Here is a 21,980-nt window from a genome sequence, read left to right as displayed (position 1 = left end):
ACCTGACGCGCGGGGGTCATGACTTCTGCAGCGCACGCCGAGCCCGAAGTCCGCATCCCAGATTGAGATCTCCAAACTTTCTCCCAATTCAACGCCTGCGCAGACAAAACAGGCTCCCTCTCTCCCTCTCCCTCTCCCTCTCTCTCTTCCTCTCTCTCCTCCATTTGGCTTATGTGTGTTTCTGTGTCAGCCATGGAGGGAAATCTGCAAGCAGGCAGCGGCGACGTCGCGACGATGCACGTGAAGACCGAAGCGGTCGACGAGAGCACATCTGCGCTGGTTTTGGGCAGTCAGGAGTCGCCTGCGCCCTGCGGAGATACCGCATGCAGAGGAGGAGGAGGGGGGGGAGGAGGGGATCAGACTACAGATGAGCTGGCTGACACAGAGCTGCAAGCAGCCGCGACATCTACACCCGTGCTGCTGTGTGAGTGTAGACTTCTTTCACACTCATCTCTCCTTTTTTTTAGGAATAGAAATCTGTCGCTCTGTCTCGATGACATGAACGTGCTTTGCTTTTATCCCCATCAGATCCGGTGAGTACAGAGCGCTTCTTCACCACATCAGGCGACGGAAAAACTTACCTGAAGATAGCTCCAGGTGAGAGGCTCGTACTTTTACTGCTGTGACTGTAGTCGGTGTGAGTTCTTGCAACTGGCTCCTATCGTCAGAATTAAATAAAGCGCACATTCCGTGCAGCATGCGCGCCTCTTGACAGGTGCACATGAGGTTTGAGTCTCCTTAGCATATATGCAAATAAAGATCTGTGGCAGTGCAGCTTCATTTATGTAACTTAATTAGATCCCAAGCTCTCAAAGGATGGCACCTCAACCTTTTCTTACTCTAAACTCTATTTTTAGATCAGCAAAAATGTCATATTTTGCTCACTCCAAATAGAGTTTACAGAGGAACTGATGATATATTTGAGCCTGTTTCAGCTTAAAGCTACTAAAAACTTGGCTGTTTGTCCAAATCATTAAAGATTCATGACCAAATAAGTTTTTAAAAAATCATCTTTAGCTGTTATTATGAATATTTTAACTCATTTGGACTGCGTGGGTGTGGTTTGATCACATGTGATGAGCAGCAACCATTCAGAGCCTCCTGTGTCTTCTCCCAGCTTCGGCGATGCCGCCTGCCTCCTCGGAGAAGAGCCTTCCCTCCGGCTCAGACTTCTCCTCCAAAGCCGTGCTGTGTCTGATCGAGGCCGTCGGACGCCGCTGGGGCCTGTACGAGACCCGCGAGCGCTCGCAGCTCTTCCAGAGCGTCCAGGAGGAGATGGCCTCCAAGGGCCACGTGCTGCCTGTGGAGAAGATCCGCCGCAAGTGGAACAACCTCATCGTCACGTACAAGAGGGTTAAGGACCGCAGCCGGGAGACGGGGCACGCGAAAACGTCCTGGGAGTTCTTCGATGTAAGTCCGGCAGCGGGAAAAGGAGCGCTTCCTTTCTGCACTCTGTTTCCACACGGGGGCGGAAAAAAAATTCCCCCCAAGGTGGAGTGAAATATAAAAACACCCCAAAACAAACATCAGACACTTCTCATAGTTTATAAATAATTTGGGAGCTAATTTGGACGTCTGCGCTCTGACCCAGAAAGCTCCGACACCTCACCGTGTTTGCCCGCAGTGATTGCTGTGCGAGCAGATGTTGTTTTATGAGGGAAATTGTAATTAGCCAGAATAAACGTCCCTCTGGCAGACTATTACTTTCTGCCTCTCAGGCCTCAGTTTCCTTTGTGAAACTGGAATAGAAATGAAAGCACTGAAATATACGCAGACTGCGGCAGGGGGGCAGCAACTGTGCCATACTGTTGTGCATTATGGCCACCAACTGTCGCCCTCAGGTCACGTGACAACGCCGTAAGTGGTCCTGGTGCCCGGATCATGTGACCTTGCCAGGCAGCTGGACTGCTATATCATGCTGTCCACCCCAAATATTTTGACATTAAAGCCGTTTTGTCATATGAACTCCAAACACCGTCCGTAGAATCCGGTCCAGACACTGTTCAGTGTCGCCCTTTCACTTCGTGTCAGAAGTCTCACTTCCTGGAAATACTGTTTGGTTTAGGTGAGGGGTGGCGTCTGGGTAGAGCGTGCAGGAGGAGGAGGACTCATCCGTAATGACGACTGTTTTTGCGTTGAAATCAACACTACATGTACTCAGATGTGTCCACCATGTTAACAAAAGAGCGGAAAGAAGTATCAGCCAGTTAATAGAAGTAAGCAGCAGCAGTGCATAGAGTCTGTTCTCAGTACTCTGAGATCAGCTGCTGATCACCTGATCTGTATCACAAATAACTTGGGTTGTTTATTTCCTGTCTCCGTCTCTTTGTGTCTGTCTTTTCTCACTCTAGCTGATGGATGCCACGCTCTGTGACACTGTCGGCACTCAGATCATCAACAACAAGAGAAGCAAAGGTGGAACCGCTGTTTCTACGCTGCCCGGCCCTTTGGCAAAGATCGCTGCGAAGCCGCAGGCTCCGCAGCCCCCCACCATCATCCGCCCTCACGGGGACTTTGCTTCGACCGGTGTTGTGGAATCAGCGGGTCAGGGAGCCGTCAGTAGCACAGCTGCCATTACCTCGATGACCACAGGGACCTTTAGCCCAGCAAATGCTGCAGAGCTCAAGCCCCTGATCGTCCTCAACAGTGACATTGTCACAACCAGCATCCACCCAGCCACCGTCGTGCCATCTCCATCTTTTATCTCCTCGCCGTGTTTTACAGAGACAGCCTCTACGTCCCCTTCCCTTGGCTCAACCAGCAACGCAGACCTCAACACCTCACACTACGTAGGCCGTAAAGCTCCATCGTTCACATCAGGCGTCATACCCTTTCGCCTTAGCAACGCGCCTCTTGGCAACAGCCAGAATCTCCTGGGCCTGTCCTCTTTCCCCCCCACAACCTCCTGCCTCACCTCCTCTATCTCCACCTCATTATCTGTGCCGACCGCGTCGGGAGCCGAAGGACAGAGCCAGAAAGGAGGCGAGGAGCAGACCAGCGCCGCTTTGTTCCAGGAGATTCTGAAGCGACAGGAGGAGCAGGCCTACCTGGATCGGGTGGCTCGCCGCCGGGTGGAGGCCAGAGAGAAGAGGCGCGAGAGGAGGGAGGTGCGGATGGCGGAGTCCCTCGGCAGGATAGCCACGGCCCTGGAGCTGCTCTCCTCCAAACAGGACACAGTCATTGCCCTCCTGCAGAGACTGGCTGATCGGAAGTGACGCAGGGTGAAAGCCTTCTTTCTTCCCATCCTGAAATCATGTTTATGAGAACTTCTTAAACCTCCTGACACTTAGTGATCCAGCCTGAATGGTTTTACTCTCCTGGACTTCATGTGAACAAGCATTTATAAAATCATGTGAACTGCTCACTTTGCTGAACTAAGCACAAGTGAAACGGGGGTTTTTCTTACATGCTTTTCATTACAGTGCATTAGAGTTTGCAGCATTAACATCCAATAAAAACCTTCTCCTTGAACCTTCAGTCCATCAGATTTTGTGGTTTAGTGGTTTGGAGTTAGGTGATGATGATAATAGTTGAATGATAATTCCTACATCTCCTTACTGCTCTGCTATGAAAAGATGCTGAAATGATTTCACCATTTGCTCGGAGCAGACTGTCATTGCTTTAGAAACTTCAGGAATCATTACCACCTTCATCAAACATTTTGCACTAAAGAGACCCAAAGTTTGGACGAGACCGACTTGATTTGTCAACACTGACCTTTGGATCCTCATATTAGCTTCAGCTGAACTCTGTGATGCATTTTAGCAAAAATCAGATGTGTGGATGTTGTCCCCCGTGGTAACCTTACCCTACCTTCTGGGAAGTTGTCTGTGGAAACTGTTTGGAAAAGGGCAGGAGCATTAAAAAAATACTGCCTATTGGCATCTATCACAGGCTAACGTCAGCCAATCAGATCATGATCGGTATGATGTAGTCGTTGGACTCATTGCTCTGTGCCGTTCTTTGCTCTTCTGTAGGTGAAGGGATGCTCTCCTGTTCTGATACGACAGATGCTATATGATCATCCATGCTAACCGTTTTAGAGGCTACTATTGTCGTTTTCAATCGAAAGCCGTAGCAAATAGTACTTCCTCAAAGGATGCTGATTGGTCTGAAATGACTGTGGTTTCCTCTCAGTTGTGTAATTTGAAGTCTAGCGAGCTTGATTCTCGCTGGCGTGATCTTGTAAATCCAGCTGCCTCGCAAAGTAGAGTAGAGTGGCATCACAGAGGTTTGTCTTCAGGTCAGCATGGACAGAGCGATTAAAGCACACAGCCATGTGAGCATTGCTTTGATTTAAGCTTGAAAGAATGTGAATCTGACTTTTAAGGCTTTTAAAGCGGTGGTCCATGTAACTCTCAGATACTGGCCCACTGTGGCCCTCCCCTTTCAAAACATCTCCAAAATTAAACTAATGCCTGGGTCACCAGATGGTACTTTTCATCAGTTTGAGTTTGTAAACTCTAGAGTGGAACAAGATAGTGCCATCACATTAAACTTCAGTACTTTCCCAGCTGTTTCCATTGGCCATGTGACCATTAGAATTCACCATTGAACCAAAGGCCGTCACGTTTAGCTGAGGTGTTAGCTGACGTGTTGACTGCAGCCTCTAACACTCTAAAGCCAAGCAAAGTAAAAGACATTACTGTAAGTAAAGGTGCATCACTGGCTTCTGCCATCTCATTTCTTTTTGTTTCTATAATAGTTGCACTTGGCAAACTTTTTGACATTTAATTTACTCTTTGATGGGATAATTCTCCCTCTTTTCATTCCAAATGACCAAAGCTAAGTAATGTTAATTTTACAGTATATGATGACCTGTAAAACACACATTTTACAGTCATAATAGAAAATTAGCAGTCATCATGTGTTATCTCTTGCCGTAACAGTGTGTGTGCATTCATTGCATTTCAACCCTCACATACAACCATACACTCAGGTCCTTGTTGCACTCCTCACTAAGTGGACTGACAGCGACCCTTTATAGAATCAACAGTCTTCCCTAATAATGCTTTCTTCATAATGTTGCACAAAATAATTATTTGAATTCCACAGAAAGATTATTGAACATTCATAATGTTTGTCATTTTTAGCACGTTTTAAAAGAAACATTTGCTTTTGCAGCAAGCTATTGTATTGCATTTTAAACAGCTGTTTGCTTTACAGCCACCTTTTCTTGGGAAAATCTGATTTTTTTTTCAAAAAGCCATATCAACACTACGTATATACAAAAATATATAGGTACAGGCCTATATTTTTATATATATATATTTTTTAGCAGTCATAATCCTTTTTAAAGGTATATCTATGATTAAATTATTATTAACTAGTAAATATTACAGTAAAAGCAAAAAATATGCTATGTGGCTACTTCGCTAAGCTTCTTGTTTATGTCAATACCTCATCATCCCACTGCAGCGTAAAGTGCCATGCAAGTAGATTTGAGGAACTGGGCTGACTCTGAGCAGAGAGGATTGATCTACGAGGGAGCCACTTCAACTGGCAGCCATACGTGCCTGTGCCACAACATTTAGCCCATCATGTTTTACAGATGAGGATAATGGGCTGTCTCTTTTCTCTTTTCTCCTCTTCCCCCCACTCTGGTAGAGGTTTATCTAAGTCTCGTCAGTCCGCAGGATCTCGTTCCAGAACTCTGCAGGTTGTCTTGATCTAATTCCTGGCGAACTGTACCCTGGTCTTGTGACTCCAAGAAAAATACCTTTGCTTTCTGAGAAAAAATAGTAAGTGTGTCTACAATGGATGTTAAATTAATGTAATGGCCTGTATTAGAGAGAAATTGTGTTTTCAGTCTATTTTTACAAAACAAAACAAAACACAAACATGGTTTTGATTCTATAACTTAATGATGAAGAAATAATCCATATAACACAACTGAAAACACGTGCTAAAAATGTTGTGTTTTAAATTGTACCTGGTAATGTTTTATCATCAGTGAGCCTAAAATTGGATAATTAATCAATTTACAGAAGCAATTATTCTGCATACCTATGATTATTACACGTCATTTGCAGGACAGACATGCAGTCTCCATCAGGATGGAGCAGTCTGTCTCCTCACTGACGGTGATTGCAGTGCCCTCTAGTGGTGACTTTTAAGAATAACATGTTCAAAGACTGTTAAACCTCAGTGAGACTCTTCGGTAACTTAGTGGGAGTGTTTGTCACTCCCACTTTCAGTTTCATTTCCTCTGTGACGGCCAGCACAGGTAAGGCGCGACTTTGGCTCTTCATCTGTGGTTGTTTTGGGGATTTCTGAACAAATGCGAAGTTGTTTTGGCGGGTTCGTGTAATTCTGCCAAACAGTTCCATAATAAACAGCCCTGTGCTTGCTCGACTGTGCTTACTGTAGGCGGGTGAATTGGAGAGCAGTGGGTGCGGAACAGCGCGCCAGTCACAGCAGCCAGAGATACCTGATTTATTGCATGAATTCAGCGTTAAAGCTGTGTGTTGGTGCGGCGTGGAACACAATGGTTAGATTACTCTATCTTCCCCGTCAGATATGCCATGCAGGATAACTTCCTCATCTATGCTCAGTGCGCTCATGTTGCTCGGTGGCATTACGCTCAGGCTGGTCGGATGCAGGCTGCAGCTGGACTCTGCAGAGCAGCTTTTACAGATGGCTCAGTCTCAGTCAGCTCGGCCTGCTCTCCCTCCCTCTTCATCCCTGACAGGGACGCTTCAGGTCAGTGGAGATCTGAAAAGCAGATGTTCCAGCTGTGTGACCGACGGGCGGCACATCCCCGCTTCCTCTTTTTGCTCCAGGAAGCGAAGCGATCTCAGCCATCATTTGACGCTGCACAGCGATCTACAACAATAGGAAGTAATGTAGTTTGACCTCCAGGAGGCCAGCACGTCTCGGAACACTTTAAATGTGAAGGTATAATTTAAAACTGATCTCAGTGCACTTTCTTAATATATATGTTATATTAATTGAGCTCTGAAGCTGGTTGGTACGATGGTGTATTTACTCTAAGAAAGAAATGGCAAGAAGCAACCTGTCTTTCAGTGGGTGTGACCAAGGTCTGTTCATGGAAAGAATTTCAAGTTCATTATCATTTGCATGGGAACCACAGGAACCTATGCAATGAAAATCTTGTAGTCCAACATTAAAATTCACAACAGAGCAGCTTATTAGATTAGAAATATTAAAATATACAATTGATCAATAAAAACATGTATACAAAGATGCCAAGTCATACTGATGTAGGCTGAAGTCCAACATTACTGTATGTACACAGCGTACAATGTGAGTATTGCACCTTAAGTATGTCAGATCAGCAAGTTATCCTAAATTTGCATTGAAGATGTTTGAGTGAGGGTGTGTGTGTATGAATGTCTGGATTTTCACTCAGAATAGCCATAATAACAATAGTAACAATCATGCTAATTATATATTATGTTAAAAATGACTCAACAGTGTCCAGCAGTTTGAAATATCCTCTGGAAACACTTGTGTTGTCGTTTGGTGTATTTACAGTGCAGCGTTTTCTAAATGCTGTGCAAGTGTTAAGTGTCAAATTGATAAGGACATTTTCTTAATTTGTTTGTGCTTTTTCCGTTGTCATCTGCCTCCCGACAGGAACTCAGCTGGTTTTTTTGTTTTCGTTCAGACAGAGGACGGTATGGAGAGGAGGAGAACACGGCTAAGGGCCATGAGTGCTGAAGAGGAGGACAGGGACAGAAGAACCAGCTCAAGGAATAGAAAGAGGGCAAGATATGCCGAGGATGATGTTGATGAGGAGGACGAGACGCAGGAAGAAGAAGATGAGGAAGACAATGAGCAGCCGTACCCATCCGCCCAGAACAGCCACAGTCAGAGGATGCAAGAAAATAGTGGGTCTTTAGAGCCGTGTGATACACTGAGCATGCAGTCATCGTTTGAAAACAAGAGGGCCTTACTAAATAATAACCTGTATCGTAAGATGCATTGAATTCCTCACAGAAAATCTATGCACATGAAAATGGACTCGCTGTATTTTCTCCTACGTCTAATGAACATGCTGAAAGTCAACTGTGTGTCCAACTGTGCAGAATCGATGCGAGTGCTGACTGTAACCTGTGGAAACAGAAGCGGTGTCCTGGACGTGGAGAAGCTAGAGAAGGGTGAGAGGACACTCATACATGTCCAGTTTGACTCATAATTAAACAAATTATTCCTTTTCCTGTTTTTGTTTGTAATCTGTGTTGTTGTCTGGGGATGCTCTGTTTAGGACAGCGCTGCATCATGTGTAAGGACCGCTGGTTTTCTCCCCCTGCCTTTGAGGACTTTGGGGGGAAAGGCTCCTGTAAAAAATGGAAAACAAGTATTTTCCATGACAACAAGCCTCTGCAGTTTTTGTTTGAGGTAAGATTTTTTTTTGTCTTTAATGCAGGGTGTGCTTTTCAAAATCCAGCAGAATCAAAGCGCCTAACTGACTTATCACTATCATCACAGCAACGCTGCTTAACCACCACAGGATATAAAAGGAGAGGAAGTGAGACCACAAAGGTAACTGAACATCTGATCAATGTCATGCTGATTTTGTAAAGCAAATTCACGCGACTTTGTCCTGTATTCGTTTTTCCTTTCTTCTCCCAGCAAAAGAAAATCCGGCCATCAAATCGCCCATCGACGAGCTCCTCTGAAGGTTAGTCTGCACTTTGTTGTGACTTTAACTTTAACCACAAATAAAACAGCAAGCATAGTGCATGCCAAGTTAATACTATTCATTTGATATTTGTTCAATGTTTAGACGTGCCTCGTAGTAATTTACAATATTATTATATCCCTGTCAAAGGGTCAGAAATACGATCTGCAGAAGAAGCTGAGGAAGAGTATGTTACAGATGAAGACTGGCATGCAGGCAGAGAAGAACTGCTACTAGAGCCAGAGGAAGAAAGGGTAGGGGCTGAAAATGGACGAGAGGTTGTAGACTCTGGAGTTCACGAGAGTAAAGAAGAGGAAGATAAAATGGAAAAGGGAGAAATGGAAGATGAGGATTCTGTTGCTGATGACGACAGTGTTGACGACAGTGATGAAGGTGATGTTTCCGACAGGGACCATCTGTGGAAATACTATTATTGAAATTAATGTTAGCATGTTAGGCTAGTAGGCGTTTCTCTCTCTCTCTCTCTGTGTGTACGAATAATACTCTTCTTCTTTCAGAAAGGGAGGCAAAATTGCGCATTTCAACACCTGAGAGACGTGTATTGCAGAAGGAAGTAAAAGTTATCATCCGAAGGCTTCCACAGGTGAGATGGAGAGCTGTGTGCACCTCACCCTCTATATGTCTCAAAACACACACACATAAAAAGTTTATTGGTCTGACACTGGTACCAATCTGGTATTCATCAGAAAATGGTTAACAACAGCAATATGAATCTGCCATGCAAAACTGCTGGGACATCAACTAAATGGAGGTTTTTCTTATTATTTCGGGGTCAAAACTATTTAGTTCATTCATTGCCTCATTTATGAAGCAAGAACACATTGCAGATTTAAAAAAAAATCTTTCGTTGTCGCAGAGACATTTTGACATGTCATAGCAGGAACAGCACCGGTGTCTTTACTACCATGAAGCATAGCTGCATTATGTTTAGGCACGGTCCTGGTATTGTACCTGCTGGCTCACGGGGACACTTGATGGAACTGAGCCATCTTTGATGTTATAAATTCCACCTGTGCTTTTTCTGCTACAACAAGTTAAAAATGTCTGTTGCTACTAAGAGGGTATGCTACTTCTGTGGCCGCGTATTTGTGTCGATTCACACCATCCCAGACGAATTCCATTGACTTTGTATACAGCGTGCTGCCTCTGAAATTCACTTTGCATTCTGTCTTAGTATACAGTCTGTGGTCTGAACACACAGAGCAGCTGGCGTGGCTGGAATATTATTTAAAAACATATTTTCTTCCTTTTATCGACCAAAGACAGACAATCATTTATTCTACCTTAGAAAATCAAGAGAGCCGTAACTACAGAACAGGTGAAGCCGAGAAAAAGGGGACTGAAGTTTGAAGGCTCTTAGCTGAGCTGTATTACTGATATATAAGCTGTAAAACCTAAATTGTATGCTTTTTATCATGTTTTTACAGCCCTGACATGTAGGGGTGGGCGATATGGCCAAAATCCTCTTTCATGTTATATGCATTTTTTATATCACAGTAAAATTGCACATCATGATACAGAAACAGAAAGATACAACAGAAAGAAAGATATAAATTCAACTGAGAAATGGTTCACGAGATCATGAGATCACAAATCCAGCCCTGATTGGCTACACAGCCTGCTCCGAATATATAGCAGAGATGGGATAGTTCCTGCGGTGGAAATGGTACAGCCAAATCTCTGCCGGTGGACAGTTCCAACCTCATGCGATGCATACCGTCATGTCACCCAACCCTACTTACATTTTTGATTTGAGTCTTACGAGCTATGCTTGAAGAATTAAAAGGGTCTATGAATATCTACAAATACAAAGTTTTTTAAGATATCTTGCACCTTTGAACTAATTAGCTTGTCTGATGAATTAATTATAATCAATTACATTTTAAACGTGATTTAAAGGTAACTGCATGTTGTCTCCTCTAGTTTCAGGTACAGAGTGATTGTCAGTCCAACTACATGGCGGATCCACTCGGAGGTTTGTAAATGTTATCATGATAATTGTCCTGTTGAATCAAACAGAGTTATTAGTATGTGAGCAGTGCAGTTACATCAGTTTGAGTAATTTGTGGGGTGATGCTCATGTCACTGTCTTTTACTGCCATGGTTTGGTGATCCCATCTCAATCTGGAGATGTGTGTCAGTAAATACAGTGTTTAATATTAATACTAACATTTGTGAACAGACAGTTGCCGTTGGCCATTGGATGATCATGCACTATCTGAAGAGAAGCGAGAACACGCTTCAGCAATAGATGACACAGCAGCCATAGACACTGATTCCTCAGAGATGTCAGACCCACCTGATGGTGCAGAGGAAGAAAATGAAGAGGAGTCCACCCGAAGTAACAGAAGGAAAAGCGATAGACAGACAGAAATCAAAACTGAAACACAAAACTCTCCAGCACCTGGATCTGGATCAGCCGCTTCATCCCAAGACGTCAAACCTGAAACTGAGGGCATCGCAGCAAGCGGCAGTCCCCCTGCCATCCTCAGTTCCTCCATTGGGCTTGTTGGCAACATGAAAGGTTGGCATCAAATGAAGTTTTAACATGTTCTGTTAGGGGTGTCACGATTCTCCACATACACAATGTGATTAGACTTTATGACCTGGCAGATGCCATTTGAAAACACATGGGATCAAGTGTGATATAACCGCCATATTTTTGGGGGAGGTATGTCATAGTCAAGGTTATATAGTCAGACTTTAATAATTTAATGTTTAGGATTTCAAGGATTTGTTTTAAAATTTGTATTTGCTTGATATTTTGTCCTCTGCAAAGACGACTTGGAGGAGAGAAAAGAAAGGGGACAGGAGGGGAAGGAAAGACAGTCGAGAGAGATGGGGCCTGAAATACAGACACATCTTGACATGTCAAGATCTGAAGCCAGTGGTCAACCTTCTGCACCTGGAAATACCAGTGATGCTGCCACAGTGCCTGTACAGAGATGGATTAAGGAAGAAAGCACAGAGGCAATGTGGAAGTTTTTCACAAGCTGTAAGAGAAGTTACTGCATGTTTTGTCTGTGCAAGACCAAAAATACATTTCTGAATTTACATCTATGTGTTGTACTATCTGTACAGGTGTTGGCCCTCCCACTAAACCCCAGAGTGTGCTGGCTCAGTGTAAATATGAGAACACAGCCGCCTCCACCTCTGGACATGAAGCAGCACAATTACAAGCGGTGACACCAGAGAAAAGGTAAGGTCTAACAGTCATTTGGATAAACAAAGGTGTCTCATTTGTATGCACGGCCATAAAGAGATTTCCTTTCTACAGGGTTCCCCAAACAGCCCGAACCCCAGACATCACTCACACCTCCTACAAGGTGGAGGCTCCATCCTCGAGGCCCTCCAATAGCTGTGATCTGGATTCAATGGACCTTGATCAGCTGAGGAGAGAGAAGATAAAGATGCAGATAAAAGTCTTGAGGTTACAAGAGGAATATTACACTCAGAAATTAAAGGGACATAGAACATGAAATGGTTTCATTGGGGTCTGATTGTGAAGCTGACGGTTGCAGGACAAAACAATCACTCAGGGATCGCTGAGGGTGTTTACAGGTGCATCAGAATACTCCAGTCAAGAACTGCCTGTTGACAACCTCATCACTTCCATCTGTGTCTCAGTGGAGAGCAGAGGGGTTTACTCACCGTAAACCTGAACCAACAAAAACAGAACTGAGAACTGAATCGAGTTTTTGTGGCGAGTTTTAAAGAACTTTGACAGTGACATCATGTTCATGTTTGATTTTGTTGTTGATGAGCAATTTTTGTTGTTGTTTATTTACAGAATCTAGCACAACTTTCTGTGAAATGTGCATGCATGTCTCTCTCTGGACAGCATCTCCCAGCACATATTTTACAGGTCTGTCATCATTATGGATCTTAAAGATGACATCAAGTAAAGAACTTATGCCAGTTTAAGAGGCATGTGATGAATTTGGACACAGATATCAAGCTGATCTCAGTCCTTTTTGCTTTTCTGTCAAAGTAAGTAAATGATTGTACAACTCTGGATAATATAATCTGATTTAGACTTGGAGGACATACGGGAGCTGTGGTGACAGTTGACCTTGCCTGTTTACAGTGTAATGTATGAAACCAACATTCAGGCTATTAGGTAATTATTTTATAATTACTCTATTTTTACATTATTTCAATAAATTCAGAACACTTTTGCTGATCTTTGTTACCATTTTTTATTTCTTTATTTGCTACTCCTTGTCTATTTTGCTCTTAGTGTGGTGCTGAGCAGGTACCCGGTTAAATTTGGTTGGGTTAGTTTTTACGTCTACCACAATCTGACTCTGCTCCTATATTAAAAACGCAAGATGTGACAAACATGTCAAATGCACAAACAAAAAAAGGTGTTAGGACACCACTGTGAACTGGCCTGTCTGTGACTGTTACCGTTTCAATAAAGTTCTTCAAAAAAAAGGTGTGCGCTGAGCGGTGCGCAGCCGCCCTGTGCGTCACGCAGCTGCGGTGGACCGCGCGCCATTTCTCCGCCCCTCGTGAGAAACACAGAGGGGTGGGTGACGTTTGTCCGTCACGCACGTAATTAACCTGACGTGCAGGAGTCATTTAGCAGCGCGTTCCGAGGCTGAACTCCGCGGTCTCCAAATTGTCTACCAGTGTAACTCCTGCGCAGACAGAACACACACTCTCCCTTCTCCGTTAGCTGTTTCCAGCCCAGCCTCGCGTCAAAGCGTGTAATAGAGCCGCTGGAGCATACCGTGCCACTGTCACGTTCTGCCGCGCCTCGTATGAAGGTGCAGGGCGACTCAATGCCAGCAGCTCCCCCCGGACAGACGTGAGGCTGACAGAAGAGTCCGAGCTCCTTCCCCGCCAGGTAAGATGAGCATTCATGGCGGACGTGTTTTTAATGTATTAACGTGTTTTGCTAACAGGTCGCCTGTGAGTGTTGCCATGTTAAATACATTTAATTTGGTGGCAGAGAGCAGGTGAATGATAATGAAACGTTAGCGGAGTAAGTTAGCTGTTTTGAGCATTTAGCTTTACTTTTCTTGCTGAAAGGCTATCTTATAATGACTTTTTGCTGAAGTTTAGGCTAATCCTGCGTTGATGTGAAGTCTGACCAGTATTATAGCAATATACCACGGTCAACAAATCACAGACAGGTCAGTGCCTCGCTCAAATTTTTAACCAGGACTGGACCTAAACTTTTTCTGTACATTGCACTGATGTCAGAGATGGTTCAACGTTTTGTAGCAGGAGTATAAAACGTGTGTTAGCATCTTTAAAAACAACCACAACAGAGCATTTCATCACTGAGATGTGACTGGCAAAGTGCAGGGACACACACCTTTTCCTGTGCAAATATATTGTGCTTCTAATGAGCAGTACAGATGTCAGTAAATTTAGGTCATACACGCATTATAATCTATATTAATTTCATCTTGATCACACAGTGTAAATCTGTAAAGTGTTTTTGTTCTGTTATTAGTGATTTAGAATGAGCAATAATGAATAAAAGGACTCAACCAACTCATTAGTTACATATCATTAAAAGGCTGAATATGATATTTATCAAGAATCAATATTTTCATATGAGATTAGAGCTACATTCGTATTGTTAATATCTTATTCACAGATAAACATGCAAGTAATTTCCTCTGCGCTTTTATTTGTAGTTGTACAAAACTGCAGGAGTCACAGTGTGTGACTGTTTCAGTGCAACTCTGCACGGCCCTGCTGATACACTGGATGCATATTTGTTTGGACAAAATGTGTGACTTAAAATGTAAACTAGCAACATGTGAATATTTCACTGTAAATGTAAATTAAAAACACAGCCGTGAAGCCTGCCAGGGAGTTACATCTTAGTTTTAAGTCTTTTGTTTTTTAATTAAGCGAATCTTCATGTATTTCCAAGATTATTTCATGGCTGCCAGTTTACGTGCAGGAAGAAAAAAGTCAGAAATTAATTACATAAGAATATTAATTTTAAATATTATGGAGATATTACTTATGCTATTTACATAAGATGAAGCCTCTTTGCTTGAAAACCCACATCTTTGACTTGACTAAGTATCCTGTATCATAGATACATGTGGCATTTGTATTTAACCAAAAGGTTAGGGGCATGGTAAGCGGACAAATCCCGCTGCCTTGTTGCATGATGGAATGAGGGTATGTTGGAGGTCTTGCTACTGCCAGTAGAGTCTTTTTTTGTGTACAAGGTAAGTTAATGTCTGTTCTGTGGTGTGGAGTCTCCACTCGCATCCTATTTTATGCATTCCTGCAACAAGTTTAGAACACTGTCACAAGCTTGCTGTAACAAGGGAGTTATGTAGTGGGCTAAACGATGAATTGAATCCATTTCAAAGAATTCAGCTCAATTTAGTGCATCTTTACTGTCCACAAATATCTACTGGCCATTATTTTGCCAACACTGATGCAGTTAACGAGTTGAATATGACTAAATACAGATCCTTCAGCAACTTGTTTAGCATCAGAGTTATGTTCTTTATTTTATTGCAGTTCTGCATTTACAAGATGGGAAAACCTGAAAAACTTGCTGCAAGTTTGTTTTTGTTTTCCTGATAGACCGAAATAGCTATTTGGAATATTATTGAATATCGCAATATGGCAAAGTGCAATATCCAAATCACAGGAGCAGCAATTTTTTTGATAATGGTAAAATGTGTCACAATTGAAGCATTGCGGTGCCACAGAGATTCCCAACGCTCAAATCTGATTCGCCAGGCGTAAGTTTGATCCAGACCCCATCAAAAAGTCACATCATCGTCATTTTAATATTTTTTCCAGTGAAAACTAAATGGAAAAATTACTATTCCCGCTAATCAGGACTCATACTGCAATCGCAACATCTGTCAAACTAGTTGCACTGTGATTTTTTGGGATATTGTTCAGCCCTAGCTCCAGGTGTTACCCACCACCGTTACTCCTGTTACCCCTGTACCTCCTTTATAAAAAAACCAACAGCTATTTTAAGAGCCACTCCACTTTCCTCTTACAGCTTTTCACATACACACTCTCTCCCCTTCGCTTCCAGAAGCCTGTTGCCTTCAAGTAAGTTTTGCTTTTCTGTTTTTTAATCCCGTTCTGTCACTGGACATGGTTTGTTACTTCTCACAATCTGTTTGTGTGTCTCTCTCTCACTTTGTCTCTGATAGAAATGCCGAGCCAGGGCTCAACAACTAAAAAGTGCGTGGTCTGCCACGCACAACTATATGTAGCCTGCAAAACCTGCAAGACGTGCAAGGCAGAGCAGCCGCCTAAGCTGAGGCTCAGAAAAAAAATGGAAAAGTTTGATCAGAAGCGGGAGAGCTGGGTCCATACCCACCAAAAAAACCGGACCACGTCTCATATTCGGGATGAAGCTTATATGTTGGTGTGCGATTGCTTTTGTTGTTTTCATGCAGTTCAGTTTCCAAATATTATTTTGCACGTTTTTACACTAATATCTTTTATTCTCTTTTGTGTGTGTGTGTGTTTGTTTAGCTTGAAAAGTTGCACGCTCTGGGAGTAAGGGCTGTTTTGCTTTTGTCAAGGCCTGGAAGAAAGAAAAATGCCTGGGTGTCTGAGGTTTTGGCACCCCGTTGCAAGCTGACTGAGACATCACGTACATGTCTACAAAGAATGAAAGACCTCTATGACATCGTTATTCAAGGTAAGCATGCTCTGTTATTAATGTTCTGTATCGGATGCCCTGTGTCTCTGACACAGATGAGGCTGTGGCTTTGTTCTCTCCACTAATGGAGCAATCACATTATCATTAATGCTTTTGGCATCCTCTTCCATGTTTGATTGTGTCAGGCCAGCACACAATAAGGACTCAGGTGCAGAGACTTAATAATCAGTTTATTTTAGGCACGAATTCCCAGACCTCTTCAGCGAGCAAAGGAATCAGGAGCTATGAAATTATCTAATATGTGTGTGTGTGTATATATATATATATATATATATACACACACACACACACACACACTAATAAAGATATTCACAATAAAGCTGAACTATAGAAACTATAAGAAAGGAAAAGAAACAACAAAAAACGCTCTAGCAGAGGATAAAAACAAAATAACAGAAACAGTATGATAACTACTACAAACTGAAATCACTCCCGAGGGAGGAAGAACACAACAGACTAACAGAAAACAAAACCTGACTGGAAAATCTCGCAAAATGAAAAGAGAGAAAACAGAGGAATACTATCGCTAAGTACAAAAAGTCTAACAAACAAAAAACTCTCTTAATGAGGACTACAAAGCGGGTTAGCCAGGACAAACGAAAAATGACAAAATCTGAATTATTAAACTTACAAACAAAAAACACTCACGGAGAGGACAAAGGAACACGTGGAGGAGATACTGTGGCTATGGGAACGGGACAAAGACGGGCACGGGTGAATCGGCTCTTGGACTAAGACACACTGGCACAAGACAAGGAAGACGCAGACTATTTAACACATGGAGGGTAATCAGGAACAGGTGGAGACAATGGGTAATCACACACCGATGACACAGGAGGATGGGCAAGTGCTCTGAAACGAGAGGAGAGTTAGGCTTTCAAAATAAAACAGGAAATAACGAGACAAAAACCCCAAGACGAGACAAACCTCACCATGGTGTGACAGACTGTCAGCCTTGGGGTCACCACATTGTTCTTATTCCACCATTTTAATTCAGTTCTTCTGAATTTTCCACCTTTAATCTGCTCAACTTGTTTTTCTCTTCAGTCACGCTCTTTTAGGGTGAGCCTAAACTATTCAAAGAATTATTACTCTGTAAATATTTCAGTTATTCTCCGCTGTAGGCTGGACCCCACAAGATGCTTCAGGACAACAAGAAGAACCCTCATCAGCCCCTCTTGAACCACCAACTGGATCACAAATGGTCCCAACAGACCCCCAGGTAGCAATGGCCCTGCTTGTTCCCTCAACAGTCCCAACTGGGATTTTGGCAGCCTCAACTGGACCCCCGGCAGCTCCAATTGGACCACTAATTGGACAGCCAGCATCCCTGATAGGACCCTCTGCTCACCATGCAATCTCAGAGCAGCGATCCCAGAACCTGGGAAAAGGACAATATTCCCCCGAAGGACCACCAGCAACCTCCCAAGTTTGTCTTGAAAAAGGTAAGCAGAAAAGGAGCTAAATGAAGAGCACTGGAAATAAGTTTTAAGCCCCAAAGACTTTATATTTTATACATACTTCTCAAAATGTAAAAATGTATATAAATTCAGAGTCTGGGCATCCATGTATTCAACCTATTTGGAATAGGAATGACAGAAATGGGTATATATGATTAAAAAAATGTAATCATTATTGCCTTTCCTGTCAAATTCCTTGCACTGCTTCTTTAAGCTGTTGTCATTACCTGAATCAAGCCTGTATTTGCCAGGATTTGGACGTTTTGAGGGCCTCACACAGATGCTAGAATTGATTTTGTGAGCATTAAGTTGTGGAATGATGTAAAAGCTGCATATAAATGTAAAGCACACTGTGTAATTTTATGGTGCTTTAGCACCATCCACTGGCTGTTTTCAGTTGTGATTACGTCACTGTGAGGACATTATTCCAGACTGACTGTACAAGTGATTCAGCAGCTTGTAATGCATGCATTAGCCTGCTGCTGGCAGAGCCTGGTTATCCTTAAAGGGAAAATCCACCCATAATGCATTATTTATCTATCAAGTGCTCGCCGTGTGCTGCCTTCCATCCATGATGAAGACAGCTTTAATTCCACCATTCATGGTGAGCATGTATTCCTAAATGTATTGTATGTATGTGATTATTGAAGACGGACAGAGAGAAATCAAAACTGAAACAGAAAGTTCTCCGACGCCTGTATCCGCACCAGCTTCCTCGTCCCCAGACATCAAACTTGAAACGGGAGACATCGGATTGACCAGCGATCACCCCGCCCACCTCAGTTCCTGCCCTGTGCTGTCTGTCACTGTGACGGACACAGGGTTTTTTGGTGACATGGAAGGTTAGTGTCAAGATTTAACAGTTCCTGCAGTGATGAGATGGTTTAAGATTTCAAGATTTGCTTTAATGTTTTGTCCCCTGAAAAGACGACTGGGAGGAGAGAGAAGAAACAGGGCATTGTAGACAGAAGGAGAAAGAAAGAAGAAGAAGAGAAATGGGGCCTGAAATGCAGATATACAGACCGACACAGAGAGGAACTGAGGAAGAAAGCACAGAGGCAATGTGTAAGTTTTTCACAAGCTGTAAGAGAAGTTACTGCATGTTTTGTTTGTGCAAGACCAAAAATACATTTCTGAATTTACATCTATGTGTTGTACTATCTGTACAGGTGTTGGCCCTCCCACTAAACCCCAGAGTGTGCTGGCTCAGTGTAAATATGAGAACACAGCCGCCTCCACCTCTGGACATGAAGCAGCACAATTACAAGCGGTGACACCAGAGAAAAGGTAAGGTCTAACAGTCATTTGGATAAACAAAGGTGTCTCATTTGTATGCACGGCCATAAAGAGATTTCCTTTCTACAGGGTTCCCCAAACAGCCCGAACCCCAGACATCACTCACACCTCCTACAAGGTGGAGGCTCCACCCTCGAGGCCCTCCAATAGCTGTGATCTGGATTCAATGGACCTTGATCAGCTGAGGAGAGAGAAGATAAAGATGCAGATAAAAGTCTTGAGGTTACAAGAGGAATATTACACTCAGAAATTAAAGGGACATAGAACATGAAATGGTTTCATTGGGGTCTGATTGTGAAGCTAACGGTTGCAGGACAAAACAATCACTCAGGGATCGCTGAGGGTGTTTACAGGTGCATCAGAATACTCCATTCAAAAACTGCCTGTTGACAACGTCATCACTTCCATCTGTGTCTCAGTGGAGAGCAGAGGGGTTTACTCACCGTAAACCTGAACCAACAAAAACAACCGCTTGAGAACTGAATCAAGTTTTTGTGACGAGTTTTAAAGAACTTTGACAGTGACATCATGTTCATGTCTTTCTGTTTGTTGTTGCAATCCCAACACATTTTTCTGTGAAATTTGCATGCGTGTCTTTTCCTGGATGTCATCTCCTAGCTACTATTTTACACAGTCAGGCCAAGTCTGTCATGCATTACAGATCTTCAAGGTTTTGTCACATAATGAACTTTGTGCCAATTTAATACTCGTGACTAACTGAGATCATATCCACCCCGTTCTCAACGCCATGAGGGAATTTCTTCAAATTGAGCATGAACACAAATAGTAATAACTCATATTTTGCCAAAAATAATACCTTTAATTACATTCCTTCAGAGTCTACACTATATACAGTATATGAGTTTGGACAGACATCTATGTAAATGCAACTGTCACAATTATTCCACTGATTGACCTAACAAGACTTTGGAGAGCAGTTGCTTGTGGGTCCAGCTGAGCTGAGGCCATGTACCAATGGAGCTACAACAAACACATCTTATGACCTTTTGATTTTGAGACACCAATATGCTGTGCTGTGCATCAAGACCCAGATGAAATAGCTGTCTTTAGCCTCAAGCAGCTGCTAAGTGGCAGGTTTTGAAGAATGATGTGTTTGTCTGTTCAGGTTTCCAGGACTGTGGGCAGACTGTCGATGTGTTGTACAGAGACTACAAAAAGTAAAGTGAACCTCATACATTGTTAAGAAAAGCCTCTAAATGTATTGGAGAGTTGTTATTAATTACAACATGTTAGAGATGTTTTATGATATGAATTTCTTTTTATTCTACAGCAGTTGGACTGTAGAAATGCAGGCTGTCGACAGTAAATATTTGGGTTTTAAGAAAAAGGTTCTTTTACTGTAATTTGATGGTAAGTGGCAACCTTAGTTTTTTTTTACCGTTTAACCACATTTGCATTTATAATAAATTAAAAATTGTACTTTAATTTTACATTCTGAGGTGTGTTTTTTTGTATTTTTTTAACATATAATTCAATGGAATTTAACATTCAGGACAATGAAGCACTTGGATAATCCTGTAAAAAAAAAAAAAAAAACTGACAATTTCCTGTTATACTAATGTACAGAATTGAACCATTATTTTATGGTCAATAAAATTAATTTGTTGAAAACCTGTAAAATAATACAGTGAAATTCTGTAAAATTATTTTTCTTCCAGAGGAAGCTATGTGCATCTGCTCAGCCTGTAATACAGCTGTATAATATCCCCTCGTCAATCGTATATCTCATCTTGTGCTTGAAGACTTCAGTGAATAAATTGATGAATTATAATAGAATAGAGAACAGAGGAGCTCAGTGGATCATTGGAAGGACCCCCAGCAGTCTGATTCTACAGCAGCATCACTAGAGGCTGGTCCAAGACAAGCCTGAGTCGGCCCCAACGGTAAGCTTGTAAGTAAGTGTAAGTGTTTCAATATTATTATGATGGCTTTCAAAGCTGTTCCCTTAGATAATTTAATACAATCTGATTTTTTACATTATTTGCATAATTTTAAAATCTTACTTGGTGTTTTGTTTTAGTTTATTTTATATTTTTCAGTTTGAGTGGGTGCAGCGGAGGAGGCCACATCAGAGGAGGTGGATGCTGTTCTTAAAGCATCCACCCAGGTGGTAGAATTGACCTCCTACACTTGAGGCAGTTGTGTCAGGATTTCCCCTCCATATAAATGCTAATAACTGTTTGAATGAGCTGCTGTGGAGTCCGATCACAGGCTGAGAATCTGCCCACGCAGGTAAACAACCAAAACATGTCTGAATGTTTCTGCTGAGGGTCACAGAGGTCAGAGGTGTGTTTCCATGTGAAGGTCAGCTGACCACGATGCCAAAAGCTGAACAAGTTATTCATGCATTCATGCAGCATTGAGTGAGTCCTGACTTGAATAAAACTGAGCTCCAACTGTGAAGTAACATCCACCTGTGAACTGTAGGTTTTACATTCAAATGTGTTTTGGGCCTTCATAGCTTTTGTACAAATAATCACTAACTAGTCCAAACTTTGCGGTGGAGGATGGATGTTGCTGTTATTACTGAATAATAAATCTGTTTTTTGGATGACAGACTGCTGTTGAAATGCTTGTATCAGAACTGTTTCACATGCAGTCACTTAAGAATTAGGGTAAATGGTCGCTGCTCTGGGAGTGAATCAGACATGACTTTGTGCGACTGAACAGTTTAAACTTTTATTTACAGAATTAAACAAAATTAGACAAGGAAAAAAGAATGTCCAACACAGCAAGACGCTGTCTCAGGCACACTCTTTTGTCCAAAGTTCAGCCTGTCAGTCAAAAAAACAAAAACAAAAAACTTTAATGGTCAGTTTTGTTCATGTATGTGTATTGTGTAGAGATGAAGCTAATC

The 21,980-nt window shown here is 42.5% G+C and overlaps 3 protein-coding genes across 6 annotated transcripts; all 3 read left to right on the top strand.

Annotated features, from left to right (window-relative positions):
• The first annotated feature begins 234 nt into the window (after nucleotides 1-234).
• Nucleotides 235-3,352, top strand: LOC121620437. The gene is made up of 4 exons (XM_041956476.1): nucleotides 235-424; nucleotides 529-597; nucleotides 1,118-1,410; nucleotides 2,352-3,352. Exons 1-4 carry the CDS (start codon nucleotides 235-237, stop codon nucleotides 3,213-3,215), a joined length of 1,416 nt encoding a protein of 471 aa, XP_041812410.1. The 3' UTR covers nucleotides 3,216-3,352.
• Nucleotides 3,353-6,202: 2,850 nt separating this feature from the next.
• Nucleotides 6,203-12,983, top strand: LOC121620980. 3 transcript variants are annotated; one of them, XM_041957261.1, is made up of 13 exons: nucleotides 6,203-6,226; nucleotides 7,631-7,853; nucleotides 8,052-8,123; nucleotides 8,231-8,364; nucleotides 8,455-8,508; nucleotides 8,599-8,647; nucleotides 8,798-9,040; nucleotides 9,166-9,251; nucleotides 10,592-10,643; nucleotides 10,851-11,192; nucleotides 11,448-11,663; nucleotides 11,750-11,867; nucleotides 11,946-12,983. In XM_041957261.1, exons 2-13 carry the CDS (start codon nucleotides 7,643-7,645, stop codon nucleotides 12,145-12,147), a joined length of 1,779 nt encoding a protein of 592 aa, XP_041813195.1. In that variant the 5' UTR covers nucleotides 6,203-6,226; nucleotides 7,631-7,642; the 3' UTR covers nucleotides 12,148-12,983. The 3 variants fall into 3 exon arrangements, with proteins under 3 accessions (XP_041813195.1, XP_041813193.1, XP_041813192.1); XM_041957259.1 differs by lacking the exon at nucleotides 6,203-6,226 and adding an exon at nucleotides 6,269-6,897; XM_041957258.1 differs by lacking the exon at nucleotides 6,203-6,226 and adding an exon at nucleotides 6,269-6,897 and having other exon boundaries at nucleotides 7,600-7,853.
• A 274-nt stretch (nucleotides 12,984-13,257) lies between these two features.
• On the top strand, nucleotides 13,258-20,508 carry LOC121621303. 2 transcript variants are annotated; one of them, XM_041957719.1, is made up of 9 exons: nucleotides 13,258-13,520; nucleotides 15,672-15,724; nucleotides 15,829-16,046; nucleotides 16,157-16,325; nucleotides 17,471-17,791; nucleotides 18,457-18,648; nucleotides 18,734-18,871; nucleotides 18,976-19,093; nucleotides 19,172-20,508. In XM_041957719.1, the coding sequence occupies exons 3-9, from the start codon at nucleotides 15,831-15,833 to the stop codon at nucleotides 19,371-19,373; spliced, it is 1,356 nt and encodes a 451-aa protein (XP_041813653.1). In that variant the 5' UTR covers nucleotides 13,258-13,520; nucleotides 15,672-15,724; nucleotides 15,829-15,830; the 3' UTR covers nucleotides 19,374-20,508. The 2 variants fall into 2 exon arrangements, with proteins under 2 accessions (XP_041813653.1, XP_041813654.1); XM_041957720.1 differs by lacking the exon at nucleotides 15,672-15,724.
• Nucleotides 20,509-21,980: the final 1,472 nt, after the last annotated feature.

The sequence above is a fragment of the Chelmon rostratus genome, chromosome 17, assembly GCF_017976325.1.
Source record: "Chelmon rostratus isolate fCheRos1 chromosome 17, fCheRos1.pri, whole genome shotgun sequence".
Lineage (NCBI taxonomy): Eukaryota > Metazoa > Chordata > Actinopteri > Chaetodontiformes > Chaetodontidae > Chelmon > Chelmon rostratus.
This window is presented reverse-complemented; position numbering and strand designations above follow the sequence as displayed.